We start from the raw sequence: 23,270 nt of genomic DNA on the forward strand, positions 1-23,270 counted from the left end.
GCTCCCATAGCCATATGTATATATGGCAATGGAAGCTATTCTTATAGGCTAGGGAAATGTCTGTATGTATGTATGTCTGTATGTCTGTACGTCTGTATGTCTGTATGTCTGTATGTCTGTATGTCTGTCCGTCAACATCAAAAACTCCAAAACCGCTGTACATTTCATCTTGATATTTGGTGTGTACATGGATGATGGGCTGTAGATGAGATTTTGTTCAAATGAAGTTGTCATTGCCAAAAATATGCAAATTAAGTGAAAAAATGTAAAAACAGTCAAAATTGAAAAAAGTCAATAACCAACAAGCAGATTACATGAAAAATTAGCATGTAAGTACTTTGGGCTGACATGAAATGATCTTGGGTCAGTATCTTGGACTTGCTATTTTTCATGAATTTTTTTGTAATTTTCTCCCATTTTTGGTCAAAAAATCTCCTGCTCTGAAACCAAGTCCGATTGATTTGAAACTTGGTATGGAAGTGCATAGGAGTGACCTTTCCCAAATTTGGGCAAATCGTGGTGAAATTTGCATATTTTTAGTTTACACGTCCATAGACTCCCATGTATAAGGCAGATCTCCATAGACTCCCAGTATAAGGCCACGAAAAATAAAAATTTAGTTTCTCATCGTATTCATATTGAAAAAAGGATGCAGTGCCACAATTTTTAGTCCCCACAGATGAAATCCAGTGAGCTTATAGATTGGGTCATGTCCGTCTGTTCGTCCATCCGTAAGTCCATCCGTTCACGCATATATCTCGGATATTTTGACAAAATGTCATGTGACCTTGATGACCTTTGATCTCAAATATACATATTTGTCCATAACTCAGTAACCACAAGTGCTACAGCCTTCATGTATGGTATGATGGGACACCTTATGCACCGAAACCATATTGTACCTCATTAATTATGTGCATATCTAATTTTGAGCGAGCCAATAGAGCTAGAGGTCTGATTTTTGGTATATAGGGATAACTTAGCAAAACAATTTTTTTGACAAAATGTCACGTGACCTCGGTGACCTTTGACCTCAAATATACATATTTGTCCATGACTCAGTAACCACAAGTGCTACAGCCTTCATGTATGGTATGATGGGACACCTTATGACGCCACATATTGTACCTCATTAATTATGCACATATCTAATTTTGAGCGAGCCAATAGAGCTAGAGGTCTGATTTTTGGTATATAGGGATAACTTAGCAAAACAATTTTTTTGACAAAATGTCATGTGACCTCGGTGACCTTTGACCTCAAATATACATATTTGTCCATAACTCGGTAACCACAAGTGCTACAGCCTTCATGTATGGTATGATGGGACACCTTATGACGCCACATATTGTACCTCATTAATTATGCACATATCTAATTTTGAGCGAGCCAATAGAGCCAGAGGTCTGATTTTTGGTATATAGGGATAACTTAGCAAAACAATTTTTTTGACAAAATGTCACGTGACCTCGGTGACCTTTGACCTCAATATACATATTTGTCCATGACTCAGTAACCACAAGTGCTACACCCTTCATGTATGGTATGATGGGACAGCTTATGACGCCACATATTGTACCTCATTAATTATGCACATATCTAATTTTGAGCGAGCCAATAGAGCTAGAGGTCTGATTTTGGTATATAGGGATAACTTAGCAAAACAATTTTTTTGACAAAATGTCACGTGACCTCGGTGACCTTTGACCTCAAATATACATATTTGTCCATAACTCAGTAACCACAAGTGCTACACCCTTCATGTTTGGTATGATTGGACACCTTATGACGCCACATACTGTACCTTAATAATTATGCGCTATCTCATTCTGAGCGAGCCAATAGAGCTGGATGTCTGATTTTTGGTATATAGGGATAACTATAGGAGAGAAATTATTTGACCAAATGTCATGTGACCTCGATGACCTTTTACCTAAAATATATGTTTATGTCAATAAATAAGTGTTATGTCCTTTGTATTTAGTAGGATGGGAGACCTTATGACAACACACGCTTTACCTCATTAATTATGTACACATCTAATTCTGGGCAAGCAAATAGAGCTAGAGATCTGATTTTTTGGCATATAGGGATTAATTAGCAATATAATTTTTTTTTTTCAAATGTCATGTGACCTCGATGACCTTTGACCTTGATTATACATATATATGCATATTTCAGTAACCACAAGTTCTATACCCTCCAATTTTTGATAGGATATTAGACCTTAAGATGTCACATCTTGTACCTCATTTATAATGCGCATATGTATTTCTTGGCTGGCCAATACTGCTAGAGGTCTGATCTTTTTTCCCGATTTAAAACCATAACTTAGACATGCCACATGTGTTTCAAATTGGGAACAACGACATAGACCTATGTGCCCATAGATCTAAACATATACACTCCAGTGATACTTCTTAATGACCATATTTTCCTGCCCCATCAAGACTAATACTCCTATTACAAGTTGGGACTATGTCATTGTAAATGACTTGTTGAGTTAATGGTTGTATCACAGTATTCGATATATCTCATTCTGTATTTTTTCCATTTTATATTCTGAATAATTACATTAAACATATTTCACTGTCTCCAGTACATTTCATTTAAGTATTTTCACTTCATGCACTTTATCCCTTTCACACATGTTCAAATATCTGACCAGAGAACAAACACTAAATAGTCCAGGATGAGAGCTACAGTGTCATTGACGCTGATTTTTTTAGTTATTATTTAACAATGATTCTGATGCTACACATTATTGCTTTTATGCGGAACTGAAAGGGTGATAAGAAAGTAACCGCCAAGGATACAAATCAATGAGAATTTATTGTACAGTGATATGGCGCACTTTCCCTAGGCATTCCCTTCTGTGTATATGGTAGTAGGTTACCCAATTGAGTATTGTATTTAGTACACGTGTTGTCTTACCCACTTGCCCATGAACACCAATTCAAAGAACAGCTTCATTAAAACATTCAGCGTGTAACAGGATATTATGCAACGTGATGGATTTTTTTGCCATTTTTATGGGCAGTATAGTTGACTGCTTTGTATCAATGTAAAATACAAGTTTATGTCGCCAGGAAATAATCCCGTGTACTGTAGTTTGTTTTAGTGAGGGGTGTTGTGTTATTTCAATTGTTCATGTAACATGTTGTCAATTCTGTTTCTCATTCTCATCATTGGTAACGAAATGGCTAGGAATCAGTGACATTACCCAGATTGTGCTCCTCGGAGAAAACCCACATTATTGTAGGTTAAACAACATGTCATCTCTGATTACTTGGAATATGTACTTAGTATAAACAAGGCTGTAATTTTCTGTGGACAACGGTTATGTCCCACTTTAACCAATGGCATGGTCTAGCAACGAGGTAATAGATTGAAATTCTTTTCTCAAATTGATTTGAAATGGCCAGTCCACCCCTTCCCCAAAAAGTTTGTAAATACATCAACATATAGTTGTCAATTTCTCTAAGATATAGAATTCCTTATCAAGTCTGTTCAGTCCAAGTTGACCCTTCAGCAGCATGTGAGTCAAGTCCAGTAACCACATAGAACCTGGCTTGATCTGGCTAACATCAGCTGAAATAATTCTCTGTTTGAGTGGGAATCTCATCTCTCTGTTTTCGGTGTTTTGTGCAATGCAATGAATAGCAATGGCAACAACATTCACATTTCAAAACTTGTTTTTGGTTTTGATTGTTAAACTTCCCTGCCACCTGTGGAAACAAACGGCAGGATTAGAGAGTGTCATCTTTTAAGTCAAACGATAGACCATTGTATGTGTGAACAAAAGTTTGAGGAAGTACTGTTGTAATTACATAGTTAAGTTTCTAGCAAGTGCTTATGATAAATGTCTATATTGTAAGATTCTGCAATAAATATTACTTTACCAGAGGAATCCAGCTGTGCTTTTTTGTTAGCTCATATTTGGTATATGTATATATACCAAAAAGAGCTGATATGGTGAGTCGGTGGCGTCTGTATGTCTGTCTGTATGTATGTATGTATGCATGTATGTTAGTATATGCCGATGTATGTCCGTCCACATCAAAACTCCCAAACCGCCGCACTTACCATCTTAGTATTTGATGTGCACCGACCCAGGGGTTGAGATGTGAATTTGTTCAAATGAACATGTCAGTGTCAAAAATATGCAAATGAGGTAAGAAAAAGGGAAAAGCCTGCAAATGTCTGGGAGTTGTGGTATTAACTGAAACAGCCTACACATCCAAGGGAGAGGTTCCTTGAGGCATGACCTCATTTGTATTCATGCTATTGGATTAGCATTTTTGTAGTAGACGATTTCTTGCCAAAAATGAAAAAGTTAACCCTAAAGTACAGTATTGTGACAAATTTTAAAAACCTGACTTGCATCATAGCATTTGACCAGTTTACAAAGTTTCAAAGTAAAGAGATAGACAGATAAAGAGAAAACGGCATACATTGTCTTTCATAATGCAATATGTTATACTTCATCACAATGTGAACAAACATGACAAACATCATCCTTAGGAACCTGTATATCACTTTTAGAGCAATAAGACAAAAAAACGATTGGAACTAATTTGGGATAATTGGGTTTTCGTATTTTTCAAATTTCTCAAAAATGGTAGGTGCCCTATTTGCTGAATGTTGCGATATTACAAATTACTCATAAAAACAAGTGTGTAACGTAAAGAGAAAAGAAAATGAGCTTACATTTGCAGATTTTAAAGACATTAGTTCCCATCCAATTATCCCAAATTAGTTCCAATCGTGTTCAAGCTAATTCTGAGACTTTGTTACCAAAATAAACAAACAATGCCACAAACTTGCTGTATTGCAGGTTTCGTCATAATTTGAACAAGTCTGACTTAGACACCCTCAGAAACCTGTATACCAACTTTAACAGTAATCTGACAAGCAGATCCTTTGAAGTCATTTGTTGACTTACGGATCAACAGACGAACAATCAGCATATCTGATAAGTTCGCGTTAGAAGTCGGGGAATATTCAAGAATTACATATCTAGGTCTGTAAGTATATTTAAATTGCCGCCTGGGGTTACACAGCGACAGGTATAGGCACTTCCAAAGCATAGCCGTACGACCCAGGGAGCGAAGTTGAACGTACGTGCAAGGCCGGAAACGTTTTATCATATATCCTATGTGAGATCAACACGCAATCGAAATAATCTTGTGGACATTGTAGAATGCAACAATTACGCTATAGGATAATTTTACGATTTTGTTTTGTTGTTTCGATAATATATTGAGCAATGTAACAGAAACACCAGTCCTAGTAAACGGATTAAGATCTAAGGTTATAGACTGAAGTAGAAAGCGCCTTGGAGACGGATATTCAGCTAGACTCTTCAACCTTTGTAATACGTTTTTTAATCTACCACTTATGGAGACTAATTGTGAAGGCCTGTGGTAAGTAAAGTTTTCACTGGCGTATTTTTGTGAAATTCGAACGTTTACTTTTCCTCATAAAGTTGAAACTGGGATGGCGGAAGTTTCGAATAAAAAACAGTAGTAAACTTAAGGTAATTTGTTTCCATAGTAAAAAGAAATTTACACAGTGATCTCGATTGTATTCTTGCTTTTGAAAGACAATGGTTGAAAGTGTTTCGCTGAGGAAAGTTTGAGCAAAAGTTCTAGTCTTGCAATTTCGAAGTGCATAATACCTTGATTAAAAAAGGAAATTGTATTAATTTTGATTTGATTTTCTTCCGGTCCTGTATCGTATATATTTTCCTGTTGTTTAGTGCCTTTTTTTGCAAAGAGGACGTATATACTCTAAAACTTCTGATGATAAGCTCTATGGAACAAATGTTTGAGAAGGCAGTCGTATTGTCGCGCAGTTGGTTTTGTGCGAGGGCGAGGGAATTTCACTCATTTGCTAGAACTATTTCGCTCGGCTAAGACTGAGCTGAGAGTACCAATACATAGAATCGTGCTGACGTCCCGATAGACCGACATTGGGAATTTACGGTGAAAATTGAAAATTTAATAAAATAAGCCAACTCGAGCTCTTAAGTAAACTACTGGCTAGATAAAAATGGCCTAGCTAACAAAATAGTGCGGGCGTAGCGGGAACCGAAATGTCTAAGACGTTTAGGAGGCAAGTGCTGAGGTTTTGTCTGGTCTTGCGTGGTCTTCAGGTCGTCAAGGGATCTCACCCAACGTCGATTCTCCCTCCCTTTATTTTTCTCTTTATCCTTTGATATACCCATAGCCCCTATCCAACGTCAGATCGATATCATGAACGTATGTTAAAGGCGGGTGTCAGACAAATAGTACTTATCTGACAAAAACGATAATATAAGTAGTCTATATAGGAACCTTCCACAAACGAACACTATCAGAAAAATTAATACAAGTCTCGGAAGGCTTTCCAATGTCAGCGAAAACAATTTATTTACTGCCAATTTAAAGCACACAGTGTTTCTCATTTTGCCGCAAATAGACTACAATGTCGTCGCGGAAAATTACGGAATATAATCAACACATCACGCGCCGGGCCCCCGCGGCTGAAGTTGGGGGGAGAGGTCGCAATCACTTCTTTTACTTATTTTTGATGATTATTATGATGCAATTTTTTGAAACTCGTTAAATTTCGGTAAAGTGCGAGGAATTCGGACGCGCACGAGCTTTAGAACGTTTCTGCGCAGATTTAACTCAAGCATGCCGCAAATAAGTTATTTTGTAGCGCATGTATTTAGCATCACCTGACATTGTTGAAATTGCGCTTTTACCTAATTTTTTGACCCAGTCTCTTAGAAATACATGTGACCTATAACCTCGTAATATTTTTGACCCCCTAGGAAATTAGTTTTTATTCAATATGAGCGAAAAATTAACATTTCTCACCCATTTACATGGCGCATATTCCCATTCACCTGGAGATATTGTAAAAGTAGCGTGGTGACAACCTTTTATTAAAAGTGTAAACTAAATGGTATTATGTCAGGATTTTATTCGCAAAGTTTGGTCAAAATGACACCATTCAAAGCGACAGGAAGAAAGTTCGAAAATTATGTAGTGATATACTTTCGATATCGTCATTCTGTAATCGATACTCATGTTAAAATTTCTTTACAAACATCATGAAAACTATACATTCGATAGATATGGATCTTACGTCTTGGTATTTATTAAAATTAACTCATTTGCTAAGCGTTTTATAATTGCTTCCTTTAGTTTAAGTGAATTATATCATTTTTGTTTATTTCTAACGACACCATTTTAACGTCCGTTTCCATGGAAACGAGCGTGGTGACCCCCATTTTTTATTTCATTTTTGCACTTGCACAACTTCCAAGAATATTTGTGCAAAATTTCAAGAAAATGACACAACAACCTAATTTTGACGTAATTCGTAGTAGTTCACCTTAACGGAAGCTTTAAGTTTCGATGAAAATTTGTTCGTTTATATACCAACGGGTAAGTGTACAGCGACAAGGGACGGTTTTTTTATTTTTAATTAATTACTTTACTTGTTTACTTATTTATTTATTTATTCCGATAAAAATTGAGGGTCATGGCAGATTTTCATCCATTTAAACCACTTCGTTTCAGATACTGACTTTACACCTCTGTGACTGATACCAAAGCCGATTAAAGTCAGTTGTAGTGATGGAACATTTCTATATTTGCTTGTTCTGTGATGTTCTCGACAGCTGTTGGGAAGAGACGACATGTTTTTCAATCGAATCGAATATGTATGCCTGGTACAATGTTGTTTTTAATTTTGTCAGTCTCCAGCCAGTGCTGAGTCATGCCTTGACAAATATCAGTCCTTTGTTACCCTTGTACCTTTGGGAAATGTGAGTTGAGGTATCAGTCTGGATCGTTATGCTCTCGGTAACTAACGTTGATTCAAAAGTTGTCAGTTGTAAGCACCATCATAGTTTTCAAAGTCTTGTTTTCTGCTCTACTCTCGTGCAAAGACGTGTATAGATGGACGCCATTTTGTTTCACGATATGATCTAAGCTTACAATGGCGATCTAGCAGTCATTTTGTTTTAAATTTGATCTGTCTAGAGACATTACTTAGAAATTCCACGACCGATCTCATGTAACTTGGCACATGGGCTTAGTACATTAAGTATAGATGCGTTTATTTAATCACGGAAAGAACTATACCAAATGGCTATTAGGTTAAGAAAACAAACACATCGTCCATTTTGGTTAATACAAGTGTTTATTTTAGGGCAAAATATCGGACCATATCTGGTATTTATGCCAAGTATACGACTTGATTGTTGGTACATATATTAGTATTATAACTAATACCAATACAATACACAGGGGTCACAATAACCTATTTTTTGTAAAATAACAGGTACTAATATTCCTAAACTCTGTTGCATTGGCGTTACCCTGTTTTAGAAGGTACAGCATTTAGTTATATTGTCATTATTTCGTAAGGCTCAGCTTTTAGTAATATTGTAATTACTTTGTTCAATTAAAACAAGTACATTTTCATACCCTTCTGTCTGAAGTCTGTTAACAATGCAAAGTAAAGTCTAGATGTAAGAGTAATTGAATACATATGCAAATTCTCGACAAGGCAATCGTTGTCAATACTTCAGCTTTAGTAGTATAAATTGTAAAGTCAAAAAAAGTTACATACATACTTATCCATTATACCAAAATATCCGTCACCATATATATATATATATATATATATATATATATATATATATATATATATATATATATATACATACGATAAAGTTTACTAAGTGCCAATTAATTTTAAAATCTGTTAGATACAGATTAATTTTCAAATTGTTTCTTGATGAGTAGGAGAAATATCAATTTAATTTATTGATTGACGCTACCTATTTCTAAATTTCTCCTCGTGATTAAACATCCATGATTTGAAAATCCGAAAAATTCGGAAAATGTCAAACATGGCTTAATGGCTTGATATCATGGTATTAGGATAAATGTCCAGACATATAGTACCTGTATGTCGTACGGGTTCATAAGCAATACATGTGGTTATGAACTGTTGTGTATACACAGATTATACCCATGAAAGTTTATAGGAAATTCAACTAGAGGTGTATAATTACATTGATTATGTTGACGCTCGATATAAAAATAATATAACTTCTTTTCAATTTCGTAACCTTCATGCCTCTGCAGTAAACCGAGGCAGAAACAAACAAACAAACAAACAAACAAACAAACAAACAAACAAACAAACAGACAAAAACAAAAAAAGATTTCAAGTAGTTGATGGTATTATTATAGTAGTATTATATGTAGATGTATAATATTTCAAAAACGTTAGGTATCTGTCATTGTCATGCCTTGCTTGTTCTTCCCAGGTTTCCATCCACTCAGTAATATCCTGTAAAAAGAGGTTACAAAGAGATTGAGATGATGTAGTGAGGCATTGTTTTGTCAACAGACTATTCAAAAGAAATCTGCAAACAGCACAGAAAAAAGGCAATTTCACTGACTCCTATTACACCAAGGAAATTACAAATTGCAGCATGAGATTTCCTCCTACCTATTTTGCTCGGCTTTAGCAGATATTGCCTTATTACGTATTCTGGACGATGAACAAACTTCTAAAAATGTGAAACCTTAAGATGTAGTATGACCAAACGATTTATGTTCTTGGGAGCTCCTTTGTTAGTTTTCCCTAAAAATCAGACTGTTTCCTCGGCCTTCAGCCTCCGCTCAAAACAGTCTGTTTTGGGGTGATTAACAGTCCCTCGGGGTACAGACGTATGCTGTTGCCCTCATTGCCAGTCGATTGTAAGTGGATTGGATCTGATACAGTCATCATAAAGTTTAAAGTTCCCTTTTCCCCTAGAAGTGATAGAACATATCTTAATCTAACCACAGAAAAATATAGAAACAGACTAGCAACGGGTATTGTTCAAGGCGTGAGGCGGTTACGTAACTCATCCATGTTTGCCTCGCCTCAGGTAGCTCTCGCCTCTCTTTTCCGAAGAGTGCCGACCATGCATCCCTCGGTTATTTTCGGATTTTCGCCAATTGTTAAGCGAAAGTATGTTCGGCAAAGTTTGTGTTGTTGTTGTCGTGTGGTGCTGAGCGGCATTGGCGTGCTGGCGAAAACGGCAGTGTTTTGAGCTTCAGGAAAGTGAGTTTTACCATTATAAAAATTCCTCTCATATTTTTATGAATAGATAATGAGTGTGTTGAACCAAATTTGAAAGTCTTTTATCGATACTGTCTGGTTTTACTCAATGGTTTACGGTCAGTCATACCATCTTTTACACGTTTATCAAGGAAGGACATGTTTATGAAACTGCTAGCGTGTTATGTTTTGATTGGCGTGAAGCAGTGTTTCTGCCCTGAGAGCTCACAAAGTAACTATAATTGCTACGCGACTGGCAGCATGATGCCATCTCGTCGTATTTTTCGCATAATCTCGTGCAATTATCAACCACAAACAAAGACTCTAAAAAGTTTAGCGCCTTTGAAGTTCATTTTAATACGAAAAGGCCATAGTCTACAGAGGCGACCATGGAAGAAAAGGCAAGCCGCGTTGCTGGTCTGTTTATCTATTTGTCTGTGATCTAACAAAAGTAGGGCCTAATCTAGATTTTTCACCAAGATCAATGTATGGACGTCAAACGTAGCTACAGAAAGCATGGGTACTGATATCAACAAGGGCAACGGGTGGCTTAAAGTGACTGCCTCATACCTTTTTCACCACTGCCAGGAGCCACATGTTGGTTTTGTGGATAGTATTGTCCAGTTCCAGCTGGTTGGTTTGGATTATAGGCAACCTGTCCAGTGGAGGCCATTGGCTGGTTTGCCATGTAAGGTTGTCCACCTTGAGCCATTGGTTGGTTTGCAGCATAGGGGTGTCCGGAGTAATACACCTGATTAAAATAAATTATGGAAATTACTCTAAACTGGACGGTCGATTCCCTAACAAACAAGCGTGGCTAACCATATGCCATGATGGTAGTTTATGTGTAATGACAGCAAGGAAAGACAGTATGTACAATGTAACGTACATTTAAAAATGAATATTCCCGTAACGTAGAATTTAAATGGTACATGCGTGGAGGAACTAAGGTCAACATACATCATGTGCATTACAAATACATAAACAGACAATGAATGAAATAGACTGAAGCACTTGCTGTAGGTTGACCTATGATACAAGTACCAATTCTATCAGTAAAAATTTTAGGGAGCCTTCAGTAATTACAGGGGGGTGGGCCGGGGATTTCGCGCACACCTGTACCGTAAAATGTGACCCTCCCCTATCCTCCTGTCTAAAAATTGACCCCTCAATTTCCCGATGTGGCTGATTTAGTGCTTCATCCAAAAATATTAAATCATAATACATGGAGTCTATCAGGCAAATTATTGACAATTTTCCCCCACAAAACATGCTATATCTATATATTATATACGTTTGATAATGTATTTAAATGAACTTTGCTTGAATTGGGAAGTAGAATGTGCATTTGTGTACAAGAAATTGATTTCTGAATTTCATCTAAAAAGTTGGTTCACTATCCATGGTGTCTATGATGAAACTATGAATAGTTTTTTTCCAACACAAAAATAGCTAAATCTTTGCATTTGTGTACTCTTGATTATTGATATTAATGTTCTTGATAAGACTAGAGTGGTAACAAGTCTATGGTTGTGTAAGAAATTTGAGTTTAGAACTTCACCAAAATGTCGATTCACAATGCATAGGGGTCTATGATGAAATTATGAATATTTTTTTTTTCAGTACAAAATTAGATAAATCTGTGCATTTAGGTATGCTGGATTATTTACATTATTGTTCTTGATTAGACTAGCGTGGTTACAAGTCCATGGCTGTGCAAGAAATTGATTTTAGAATTTCACCAAAATGTTGATTCACTATGCATGGGGGTCTATGATGAAACTATAAATGATTTTTTTTCAGTACAAAATTGGATTTTGGAATTTCACTGAAAGTTGATTTACTGTACATGGTAGTCTATGAGAGAAATATGCACAATTTTTTCCAATATAAAACTGACAATATCTTTGCATTTATGTCATTTCATAACTGATATACACTTTTCCACCTGTTGCATATGTTTTTGTCGTTTATCTTTTATCAGTTTTAACTCTTCAAGGTGTTTAATGTAGGATACCACTGCATCTTCTTTGCTGGTGAAACTTGTGGATAATGTGTACGTATTTTGTTGGTGATTTCCCATTCAGGAAATATCACACGGACAATCAAAGTTTTGGCCATAAAATCAGCTTCTGTCAAAAGTGACTCCCCTAAGATAGGTTTATAAAAAATGACCCTCCCCCTTGAGCTGTTTTCTAAAAAGTGACCCTCCCCCTATTCCCCCCGGCCCACCCCCTGTAATTACTGAAGGCTCCCTTATCAACTGCTGCACTATCCTCACGAATTTCGTACTTGTTAATAATTATGCAAGTGCGTAACGTTTTCTTTCCCTTATTTTTGACAACGTAGATTCTCCACGATACAATAATACTCTTAATAAGAAATCGAATTTCATCCATTTAGGCCCTACTTCTTTTATTTCGTATAAAAAGCACACAGATAACAAATCAATGTAGAAATTACCCCTAAAACAAGAGGGCGTGTACAAGAAACATGAATACAGCATAAGCCAACAGGTGCGTGTCATAATATGTACAGAAAACGTCACCCACCAAATATGATAATATCAAATGCTAAAGAGTCCACTTCTTTTATAGGGTAGAATGCACCTACGGGACAGATATTCGGACTCTAAAACTTTTGCAATTCTTTTCTGATCTACCACATGTGGGGTTCAATTTAAAGCTCTTGGAGTAAGAAAACTTTTAGTTTTCGAAAATCTATAATTGTAATGTTTTTCATAGAGTAACACAAGGATGGCTGCCATTTTGAAATTCAAATACCGAGAAATCTGGGGTAATTTGTTTGTCTAGTACCAAAATTTCACGGTGATCGCTCATTTTTGTTTTTGATTTTGATTTTGAAAGAGATCTGTTGAAATATTCCTTGGGGAAAGTTTGAGCAAAAGTTTAAGTCGTTCACTTTCGAGGCGCATGGTACCTTACATTGTAAATGACAATGCAAATGGTAAAGAGATACACATGTACTGGATAGTGCATGAGCTCAACGGAAGTTGCTGGAAACTCACTGTTGGCGAAGGCTGTTCCTGACGACAACAGCATACAGCCCTGCAACAAACCACTGAATGGATTATTGCCACGATTACTTCAGCTACCGCCACAAGCAATATTACCACACAAATTACAATCCAAGGAACCTGAGAAATAAAACCATAGGTACAAACATATTTAACGTCTGAAATATAAACTTTCTCCACAAATCTAGAAATATATATATATATATATATATATATATATATATATATATATATATATATATATATATATATATATATATATATATATATATATATATATATATATATATGACAAAGAGTATTTTATAATCCTTACAGCTCTGACACGGGTCTTTGTGGACCAAGGTTGTACGTCGGAAGGGCCCCAGCGTGCGAGGACCCTAACGCCCTGCGACTGAGGTTCGCAAATATAACTTTAATGGACACTTACATAACCTAAGGCGACCACCCAAATCAATGCGATGACTGTTCCTGGTATCATGCTTAGTCCTCCAAGAATAGATAGGATGGAACACACCATAGTGGCAACAATCTATGATGGAAAAACATTATATTAGATATTGTTCTAAAAATATTCACATAAATATTTTATTGTGTAGTAATTTAATTGCATTTAAAAAGTTATGCCATTCAGATTTACAACTTTTGCTAAGGCTTATAGCGACATTAACTACCATGTTCTTTCCAGAACTTTGTGGTCTCTGTTTACCGAACATTCTGTGGTTGATTAAGTCTTTAGCAATGACGGTATGTCAGCTTTCGTCGTAAATCAGTGTTGGCGGATCTGCTTCAATGTCCAAACTCAAATCTGTTTAGTTACGGCGAACGCAAAAGTTGTCATGATATTCAGACTTCCACTTGATGTACGCTAAGAGATCACTTTGCCCTGGAACAATTGTGTAAATACATGCCCTAGTTGAAGAAGCTATAACCATATGTTTGTTTGTTAATCTTTTGATAAAGTCTGACTACGTATTCTTTTTTACCTGTTGCTTTTATGTGTCTGGTTTGATGATGGCCGTCATATTTAAGTAGTGATGCATATGAAGAATACTATGTGTAACATATGCAGATTGTCACTCAATACAAGATGTGCATTTAAGTGAATAGCTCAAACCTTCACTTTGCAAGGCAAACGCTACTCCTTTATGAGACTTTCTTACCTGGAGACAATCGTGTTGGTAGATGCCCTTGTTAAAAGCTAAACTTCAAGGAACTATGGCTCCATGCTTCTTTTTAATTATGCGTGTTTCTTTATTTGTTACGTCTGATCACACCCACATACAGTTTAGAGAACCAATTAAAAGTTGTATTTGCGTTTACGTAATTATTCTTTATTGGCAAACATAAACGTTACTTCACCATCCAATAATCCCAAGTTAGTTAAAATCGTGCTAGTGGCGTTTGTTTGTTTTTGTTTGTTTGTTTGTTTGTTTGTTTGTTTGTGTTCAAGTATAGTCAGTAAATACTATAAAGAGTTTCGCATACAATCCCAAATATGATACAAAGCATATCATCCCTCCTTTGCCATTAGAATATGAACACAAGTAGAACACATTAATTGGCTCTTTAGTTGTACATGGAAGTAATTGTACGTAACAAATAACGCATAAACAAGCAGAAGAACATACATTCAAGGAGCTAGAGTTCCCTGTGGCTACACCATGCAACTCGAGCATTTGTAACTTATAAGTTTGTCGACTTAACATATCCCTGTGTATCTGTTGTCATGTGTTTCTTGTCCTTTGGTCTACTGTGTGATGTTCATAGCAAACGCACATTTTTTTATTTGCATGGATAGAGTGAAATATACCAGGTGTCAGCAAATTTGCATAAAAATACGCGATAATAAACACAAAACTGGCTAAATACCGACAAGACGCAGGAGGCGCTTCTGGCATAGATGCTGGTATCTCTATGACTTTGAGGCAAAAGTAATACATATCACATACCGATGACAGAGACCTATAACAGCTAACTATTTTTTGCTCTACATATATCACAGCAGATTTAAGTATTTGGCGACGGCAAATCTTTTCATTGCTATATCTGTACATTGAGTGTAAGCATATGTCTTCACTTGTGATGAACAGATTCCAAAAAAAGTATTTATGTGATCAGATGTAGAGGTGGCAACATTTCAACCTTTTACATTTTCTTTACTGTACTCGGTAGCTATAGTGAGGTAACTATTAACTTACGAGGTCCGCAAAAGACAAAGAAAGGTGGAAACCTCGCCATCTCCATATCTGATTATAATGAGATCGAGGCATTACTTACAAGACAGGTTGTCTTGGACCTGGATGCACTAATACCCAGGGCTCCTGTGATAATGAACTGCAGATGCCGACGAATTTGCCAATAGCAAAGAAAACAGAACAAACCGCCGATTTTATGTACGCTAAATCAGATTATTTGTAAACAATAGCAAATTAATTCTGAGCAATAAAAAACTTTGAATTTTCTTTCTTTGTTGCTGTAATTAAGAATTCCACAGTATAAATCACTTAGTAAACTTTCTTCTTTATAACTTTAATACGTAAGATGTTTCGCACCGATTTCTGTCTTCTACTTGTCTGTCTGTCTGTCTAGATCTCTGTACGTCTGTCTGTCAGTTTGCAAGACTTTTCAATAATGGCTGATGATATTTAAATCACACTTGCCATATGGTTTCTGTTGAGAAATGACAAAGAGTGATGAGACACGCAGATATAAATTTAGCCTAATGAATGTAGGAAATTGATGAGACTTGTTGTAAGTGTTAATAACACAAGGTTACATATCAACAGTGAAAGAAACCAAGAGGTCAGACATAGGTTAAATTCTGATTTGCATATTTGATTTACCTTAGCATTTCAGGAATCAAAAAACGAATTGCTGGATTGGTGTAAAATCTGGTATATAGATACAGTTTAGAAGTGGCAAGAGATTATTATTTTTTGGAATGTGGCTTGCACAATTAATGCCCAATTTTTGTAGAATAATTTTCCTGAAGTCGTATATTCTCAGAATGACTGCATCAAGTCTGATAAATCTTGCTACAGAATCTGATATTGATCACACAAACCTTTGATAATTTTCAAGATTCTTTAGGAATTTAGTCAATGTTATTGCTCTTTTGCCTATTTAACGAGCTTTGGCGATAGGGATATATGTTTGGAAGTATAAGAGCAAAGCCAAGGAACGTTATCATACATGTTGATGATACCAGGATATAATGCAGTTATTGTAGCATGTTGGCAAATGACTAATTGGCATATTTAATGGTAATTTAGGTTAACCAATAAATCAACATCAGCTGTCCCAAATTATATATGCGTATATGAAATAATACACAGAAATTACACACTGGTAGCGTACACTTACAAATATTCCACAACCTATTAGATTCCATGTGGTCGAAGGATAAGCTACAAGAGCAATTACAACAATAGCAACTGCTACCAGGATGACACCAAACACAACCTGGGCTATTCCAAGACCATTGCAAGCTTTCACTGCAAGGTTTGGGGGTGCATTATTCCCGTACGTCTGCTGTACTACCACTGTTTGTTGTGGAACAGCTGTTGCAGTTGTAGTTTGCTGTTGGCTCTGGCCCTGAGAGCCAGCTTTCCAGTCAGTGTATTCCATCTGAAAATAGAGAAAATTACTGTTGAGACGCTGTCTGGAACTGCTAAATAAAGTGAAGTGCACCGCTTAAGGTGATCCGCACCCAGAAAGTGAAAGACTTAAACTTTTGCTCAAACCTTCCTCAATAAAACTTTCAACCACTCTCTTTCCGAATCAACAATAAAAATCAGGGGTCACCGTGCAAAGTTTGGAACTAGCGAAACAAATTACCTAAAATTTTGCGATATTTGAAATTCAAAATGGTCGTCATCCCTTTGTTAATTCTATAGGCAGAAATTACATTTTGGATTTTCGAAAAACTAAGACGGTGAAAATCTTTCTTTCTCCAAGAGCTTTAAAATGAGCCCTCACAAGTGGTAGATCAGAAAAATAATTGTAGAAATTTGAGAGTCCGAATATCTGTCCCCGGGGCGCGTTCTACCTTTAATAGAGTGGAGTGCACACGAGAAAGGTTGCTGCCCTCCCTAGCCCTTATTGTTTTGTCATTATGCCTCTTCCAAAAAAATACAACCATGCAGGTTATAGTTATATGGACTACTGAGCAAAGTAATTTCGACTGTATAATTTCAAATGACATGTGAACCATCATCCTCGCATAAATCGACAAAATTGGTATTCAGGCTGCTACAGCCTACATGCGTGCACGCTCTGTAGAAAACAAACTAACGGTAGGCCAGTTTTGTTTTGACATGTTCACACTACACAATCTGATATCATTACAATGAACAGCCGGGTCATAAGATTATTTTTGATAAAAACTTCATCTTTATTGTCGTAACCCCTTTCATCCACTTTTATAAACTGGTGAGGTCCAACGTTACAAATGTATCAGCATGATGAGCATTAAAAGGGAAAATATCAAAAAGGGTTAAATATCAGAGACATATTTCAGAAAAATTACCTTTTACTCAAACGGTGCCTTTTACAAGCTGTCGATAATATATCTTCTAATTTGCTGAAAGAGAAAATGAATCACTCACTTAGAAGAAATTTGGTTATATGATTTATCATTGTGTAAAAACAATATGTTACGTTGTAAATAAACTTTAGGATGATTTCCCTTCAAAATGTATAGCAAAATGGGCTCTGAAAGTTGTCTCTCATTGTTTTCAACATGAAAGAAATAATCTTATTTTTCTTGCATGCAGCTATCAAGTTCGCCTCATTTCTACTCTCTTGTTCTTACTCGATTCGATGAACTTTAAAATAAATTGATCTAGCGGAATCGTATAAGCAATTATAGAATGGCCAAGAAAACTTTTCAATGCTCCAAATTAATTTTTCAAAATGATTAACTGTAACTTATGTGCATGGAGCCGATTTAGTTTGCATTTTGATTTCAAAGTTTCTACATAATAGATTTTATATCGTTGTTTTGAAACCTTCCTGAATAAAGGATGTTTGTCATATGTCGTGCATTACAATAGAACCTCTCAACCATAGCCCGTGGAGGTATCGACTTACAGTCAGTATGGCAGCGATATCGTTTTAGCAAAAAATCAATTTTATAGGAATAGATAGCCTTCTTGCATTTAATGAAAACGGGTTTTGCAACCTTACAGGAGTTCAAATCTGAATACAGATATACCTATATCACTTCTCAGATAACGTCATTATCACTAAATTCATTGAGCTGTGCAAATAAAAACCACATACAAAAATAAGACTTTGAAGGCCCCTGTGTAACTATTAATTGGAAAAAACCTTGAAAATTAATGCATGCACTCTCTGGCCTAGATTTAAAAATTAAACGCAAGACTTAGGTGAGGCATGAGTGAAAACGTCGCACACGTATTCAAAAGCACACTAAGTGTTGATAAATGACCTAATTCAAAAAAAGTGCTGATAAGTGTTCCTGATCCTTTAAACTTTCAGTTCAATTATTATGAATGAACTTAAAAGTCCAATCAAATACAGGACATTTACTTTTGGCCCTATTACAGAAATTAAATACAAAAACCATGGTATGGTTTTCTCTCGACTGCGCCATTGCGCAAATTGCGCACTTCGAGTCACTCTCTGCCCTGAAAAATTTACTGACATCGCACACAAAACACAGCAAACAAAGACGTCCATATGTACTGATATATGAGGGTGACCCAAGCGCATAGCGTAGCGACCTGCGACTTTGCTGTTGTTTCTAGTCATAATACTCCCCGATCGGATGAGAACAAATATCGACTGTCATTCAGCTTTGGTTTCGTGCATGACGTGGAGTGTAAACATCGAAAAGAACAGGCAACCGAGTTGCGATTTAGTCTCAACTAGTGCAATTTTATGTTCATGTTACGATAGCGGGAAAGTTTACACACATAACTTGAAACACCGTATCAATTATGGAATATTGATAATTCCAGCTTTAGCATTTATTAGAAATGCGTACGCGCACTGAAGTGCTCGATCGCAATGCAACACAATCGTTTGATCTGCGCCCGGAGATCGGCGCATATTCATAGATTTAAATCGCTAAATTCGGAACAAATCGTGTCAAAGGGAACAAATACGTCAAATTCTGAGTGGGGAAACCTGTGGGTGACAAATCAACAAACGTTGGAGAGCAGCCGAGCACATCACAAACTGCCAAACATCATGATCTTGAATGTACCGGTGCTGCATGCGACATAGACGACGCATCTGAACTGGGTGACGATTGTTATGATATCGGGGAAACACTTCCTAGGAAGGCAAAATCGACATCAAAAGACACTGTCCTCTAAAATGTCGAGTCTGCTCCCTAATTTTGATGAATAGGGCAGAAAGTGCCTCTTTCAATGAACATGCAGAGAAAACACTGCATACGTCAGTCAAATTCTTCAAACTGTCATCATACATGGCATCATGCATGACTGATGTACCCAAACGTAAAGTTCAGTGATTTCAACTTCGATAAATGGCTAGATTACAGGAATTCGTTACGTATGCAAATGTGGTTATAACCAGCTTAGTACGCTCATAAGTAAATCTAAGTAAAACCAATGAGCCTGAGAGTTCTGATCGAAATCAGCGCATTCAGTATAGATATATGATCTGTATACAGAAATTCATTGAATGATCAAATGCGCCGCTGTAGAATTAACTAAGTTATCTTACCAAAAAATATTAAGAAAATGTCCACAGTGAACAGACCTATCCAATACACAAACCGCTGAGCACACATAAAAACATCGTTGATGGCAGTGTAATTGTCATGTGCTTTTGTCTGATCCAATAGCTGTGCACCTATCAATGTCATCTAACAGGAAGTGTGGGCCTAATTTGGCATTTTTCCAGTCATGCCAGATTTCCATTCATAGGATAGAAAACGTGTCAAATACTCAAAGGTTTGGGGTAGGGGAATAAATGCTACATGCAGAAAATGTATAACTTCATATCAGTCAAAATTAAAACTACCAATTTCACATTTTCAAATTCCGTCCGCATATTGGCGATCAAATTCCCTTGGCACATGATACACTGTACGATAGATTTCCCCTGTTGCTCCGCACTTCCCCCGTTTGAAAACATTGGCAAGTGCACATTAGACAGACTACAATGTTTAATACGACATAATATTTAAAAAAAATTACAGAGACGTTGGTTGGTTAGCCTAGACCCTATTCGTCGCTTTCGATCTTCGTCCCCTTCCTCTTCGGAGTGGGGACGAAGGCCGAAAGCGACGAATAGGGTCTAGGCTATGGGTTGGTCCAAGTCAAGAGAGTTCTTAGCGCTCGACTTCTGCTCCCATAGCGCTACATCTACATACCTTCCTACAGAATGGTGAACGGACAAAAGGGAAAGAACAATCTACATTCCAACAAGGGCAAACAAGGTCATACTGAGCTCCAGGCCTACATGGTGTCTACTAGCTATTTGTACAGCTTTTAAACTACTGTGATGATGCAGGAACTGTGCATATATTCGATAGAGAGATTACCTTCAAATTTTAAAAACAACCTTTTAACTGTCGGGCTAAAGGTATCTCTGACCTACAATAACCAACACCACACGTTGTATCATGTGACTCTTAGGCTGTGAATAGTGCGCAACACGTACACGGTGACTTTGCAAAACAAAAGCAACGACAGGAATAAAAGACATAGAGATATAGCTGCCTGGTACCAGTATACACAATGTATATGGCAGTGGCACGCAATTTTAGGTACATGGCCAGAAGTAAACAAGGTCTTCATGCTATTAGCTTCTGTGAGTACGTCATGAAAATGGTATAAACTCACCTGGGCCAGTCTTTGATGTCGTCAAATATGGCAAGTGTTGGCTCAACCTGTGGCGTGATACTGAAAGCGACAGTACTGATTGATGTTCTGGTTGAGCGAGTTCCGCGCTTCCCCAGCTTACCATTTGTGAACACCAGAATTGGGTTATATGATACCGCATAAGGCTTTCATCACAGAGCGAGTGTACACCTCTTACCTTCATCCTTTTCGACAAATCCGACAAATACGGACTATTCTCAATCTCAAAGGTTTACTTGAAAAATAAGAAAGGTCGGCCCACAGCAATAACAAAAGTGCGTGCAAGTGACTACAATATTCAACTTGACCATTCACTAGACTGTGAGTCAAGTCTCCTACAACCACATAGAACCTTGCCTGATTTAGCTAATGTCAGCTAAAATAGTACTCTGTGTGAGGAGGAATCTCATCTCTCTGTCTTCAGAGTTTTGTGCATTGCAGTGAATAGCAATGGCAATGATATTGACATTTCAAAAAGTGTTTTTGGTTTTGATTCAGAAAATCCCCGACCACCTGCTGAAACAAACAGCAGGATTAGAAAGAGTTTTATCTTTTAATCCAAACAATAGATAATTATGTGTATGAACAAAAGGTTTAGGAAATGGTGTTTTCATATGCATGTGCGTAAGGTTCTAGCAAGTGCTTGTAACAAATTTGTACATTGTTAGATTCTGCTATAAATATTAATTTACCAAAGGAACCCAGCTGTGCTCTTGTGTGTTAACAGGTAGACACTGACTACGGGATGCGGGATTATTGATGCTATATGGGGATGTTTAATAATGATTCATTCTCTGTAGAATATAGAAATCACTTCTGCAAGTGAGAACATTTGCCTAGCAGTATCTGCTTGTAGGGTCATGATATCCCTAGTTGTCTCCAAAATTTGCAGGAAACGTTCTAAATTGTGCAACTGGGTTGCCACTGCTCAATTTTTTGCTAGCAATGTCTGTTCTATAAATGTATATGCAAACTTGTGGCCAGTCTCCGCAGTGACACTGATCTGCAACACAGAACAAATATTTAAAGTTGGCTGATAAAAGGCCAGAGAAAAAAAAAATCTTGTTCATCGGATTTTTTGGACCAAGTTCCAGGAGCGGCGAGCGAAAATTTTTTTATTTTTTTTTAGGCCGAAGGTAAACGCGGTTCTCTGGCATTTTTGCACAGATGCAGACAAGGCAAGATAATTGTTTTCCTTTTTACCAGCAATATCTCAAACAAGAAACACTGATACTGGTAACTGAATTCAATACTATATTTCCCAACAATAACATAGTGTTTGCACAACATATTCTGAGTATTTCAACATTCTCTCAGAATAAACTGAAATGTACAGCAAATCACTGAAATCCAACAATTCAGTATTGTCCTTTTATATTGTCCTAGTGGACCTAGCATCTGAGTTTTTTCATTTTACTTTGACCCCATGTTTTTGCCTCTCTACAACTGTCTCTACACGTCACATTTTACACAATGGTCTAACAACACTGTACTGTGATCGGAGTGAAGTTATATAGTCATCATTCAGAAGGCTGTCTTGTACTCCACAATAGAAACAGCAAGCTTCAACTGATACTTTAACATCGACGCAACCATGTGTATTGTCATTGCCGTAAATTTTTATACTTTCGATGCAATTTTCATTCAATAGGATGCACCGTCCATCTGCTGTCACGATCTTGTTGAACAAATCGCTGAACGTAATATCAGGACAAACACTGAATAGCGTCTTTTGAACTAACTGTTGGCCATCACGTCGAATGTTGGCGATCAAATTAATACTCATGATGTGACATGTACTAACCTTTACAAAACAAGGAAATTTCTGGCCAAATCGACCCACTTTGCGCCGTGATTCGTCAAATTCAGACGTCACAACAACGTGTTGCTGGTGTTGGCGATCAACTATTAAAGTCCAAACACATTCAAAATCCCGTGCCCGCGAAAACCCGACAAAGTGTAGGGCGCCACCAGCGGTTGTACTAAAAATATTTGTAATGCGGAAGTAAGAATTTGCCGCGATCAAAAAAAAAATTCCAAATATGCCAAAGTAGAAGCGGCGATTCCGATGAACAATTTATTTTTTCTTGTTGGCTGATAAAAGGTGATTTTTCAAAGATCGATTTATTAAATGTATGCATGTGTCTGTAGTTAAATTAACACACAGACCAAGGGCTGCCTCTAGGCCTGGCATGAGATTGTGAATGTCCTGCTTCTCGGTCCCTTATTGGCCTCGCTCTAGGTCAATTGTC

General features: G+C 36.9%; 1 protein-coding gene across 3 annotated transcripts; it reads right to left on the reverse strand.

Moving 5' to 3' along the window:
* Positions 1 to 8,180: 8,180 nt before the first annotated feature.
* Positions 8,181 to 21,135, reverse strand: LOC139152518 (membrane-spanning 4-domains subfamily A member 18-like). Of its 3 annotated transcripts, XM_070725705.1 has the most exons (8): positions 21,001 to 21,122; positions 17,688 to 17,741; positions 16,523 to 16,786; positions 15,437 to 15,493; positions 13,587 to 13,688; positions 13,148 to 13,276; positions 10,690 to 10,870; positions 8,181 to 9,360 (listed from the first exon to the last, which is right to left on the reverse strand). In XM_070725705.1, exons 3-8 carry the CDS (start codon positions 16,784 to 16,786, stop codon positions 9,350 to 9,352), a joined length of 744 nt encoding a protein of 247 aa, XP_070581806.1. In that variant the 5' UTR covers positions 17,688 to 17,741; positions 21,001 to 21,122; the 3' UTR covers positions 8,181 to 9,349. The 3 variants fall into 3 exon arrangements, with proteins under 3 accessions (XP_070581806.1, XP_070581808.1, XP_070581809.1); XM_070725707.1 differs by lacking the exon at positions 17,688 to 17,741 and having other exon boundaries at positions 21,001 to 21,135; XM_070725708.1 differs by lacking the exon at positions 13,587 to 13,688.
* Positions 21,136 to 23,270: the final 2,135 nt, after the last annotated feature.

The sequence above is a fragment of the Ptychodera flava genome, chromosome 16 (genome assembly GCF_041260155.1).
Source record: "Ptychodera flava strain L36383 chromosome 16, AS_Pfla_20210202, whole genome shotgun sequence".
Lineage (NCBI taxonomy): Eukaryota > Metazoa > Hemichordata > Enteropneusta > Ptychoderidae > Ptychodera > Ptychodera flava.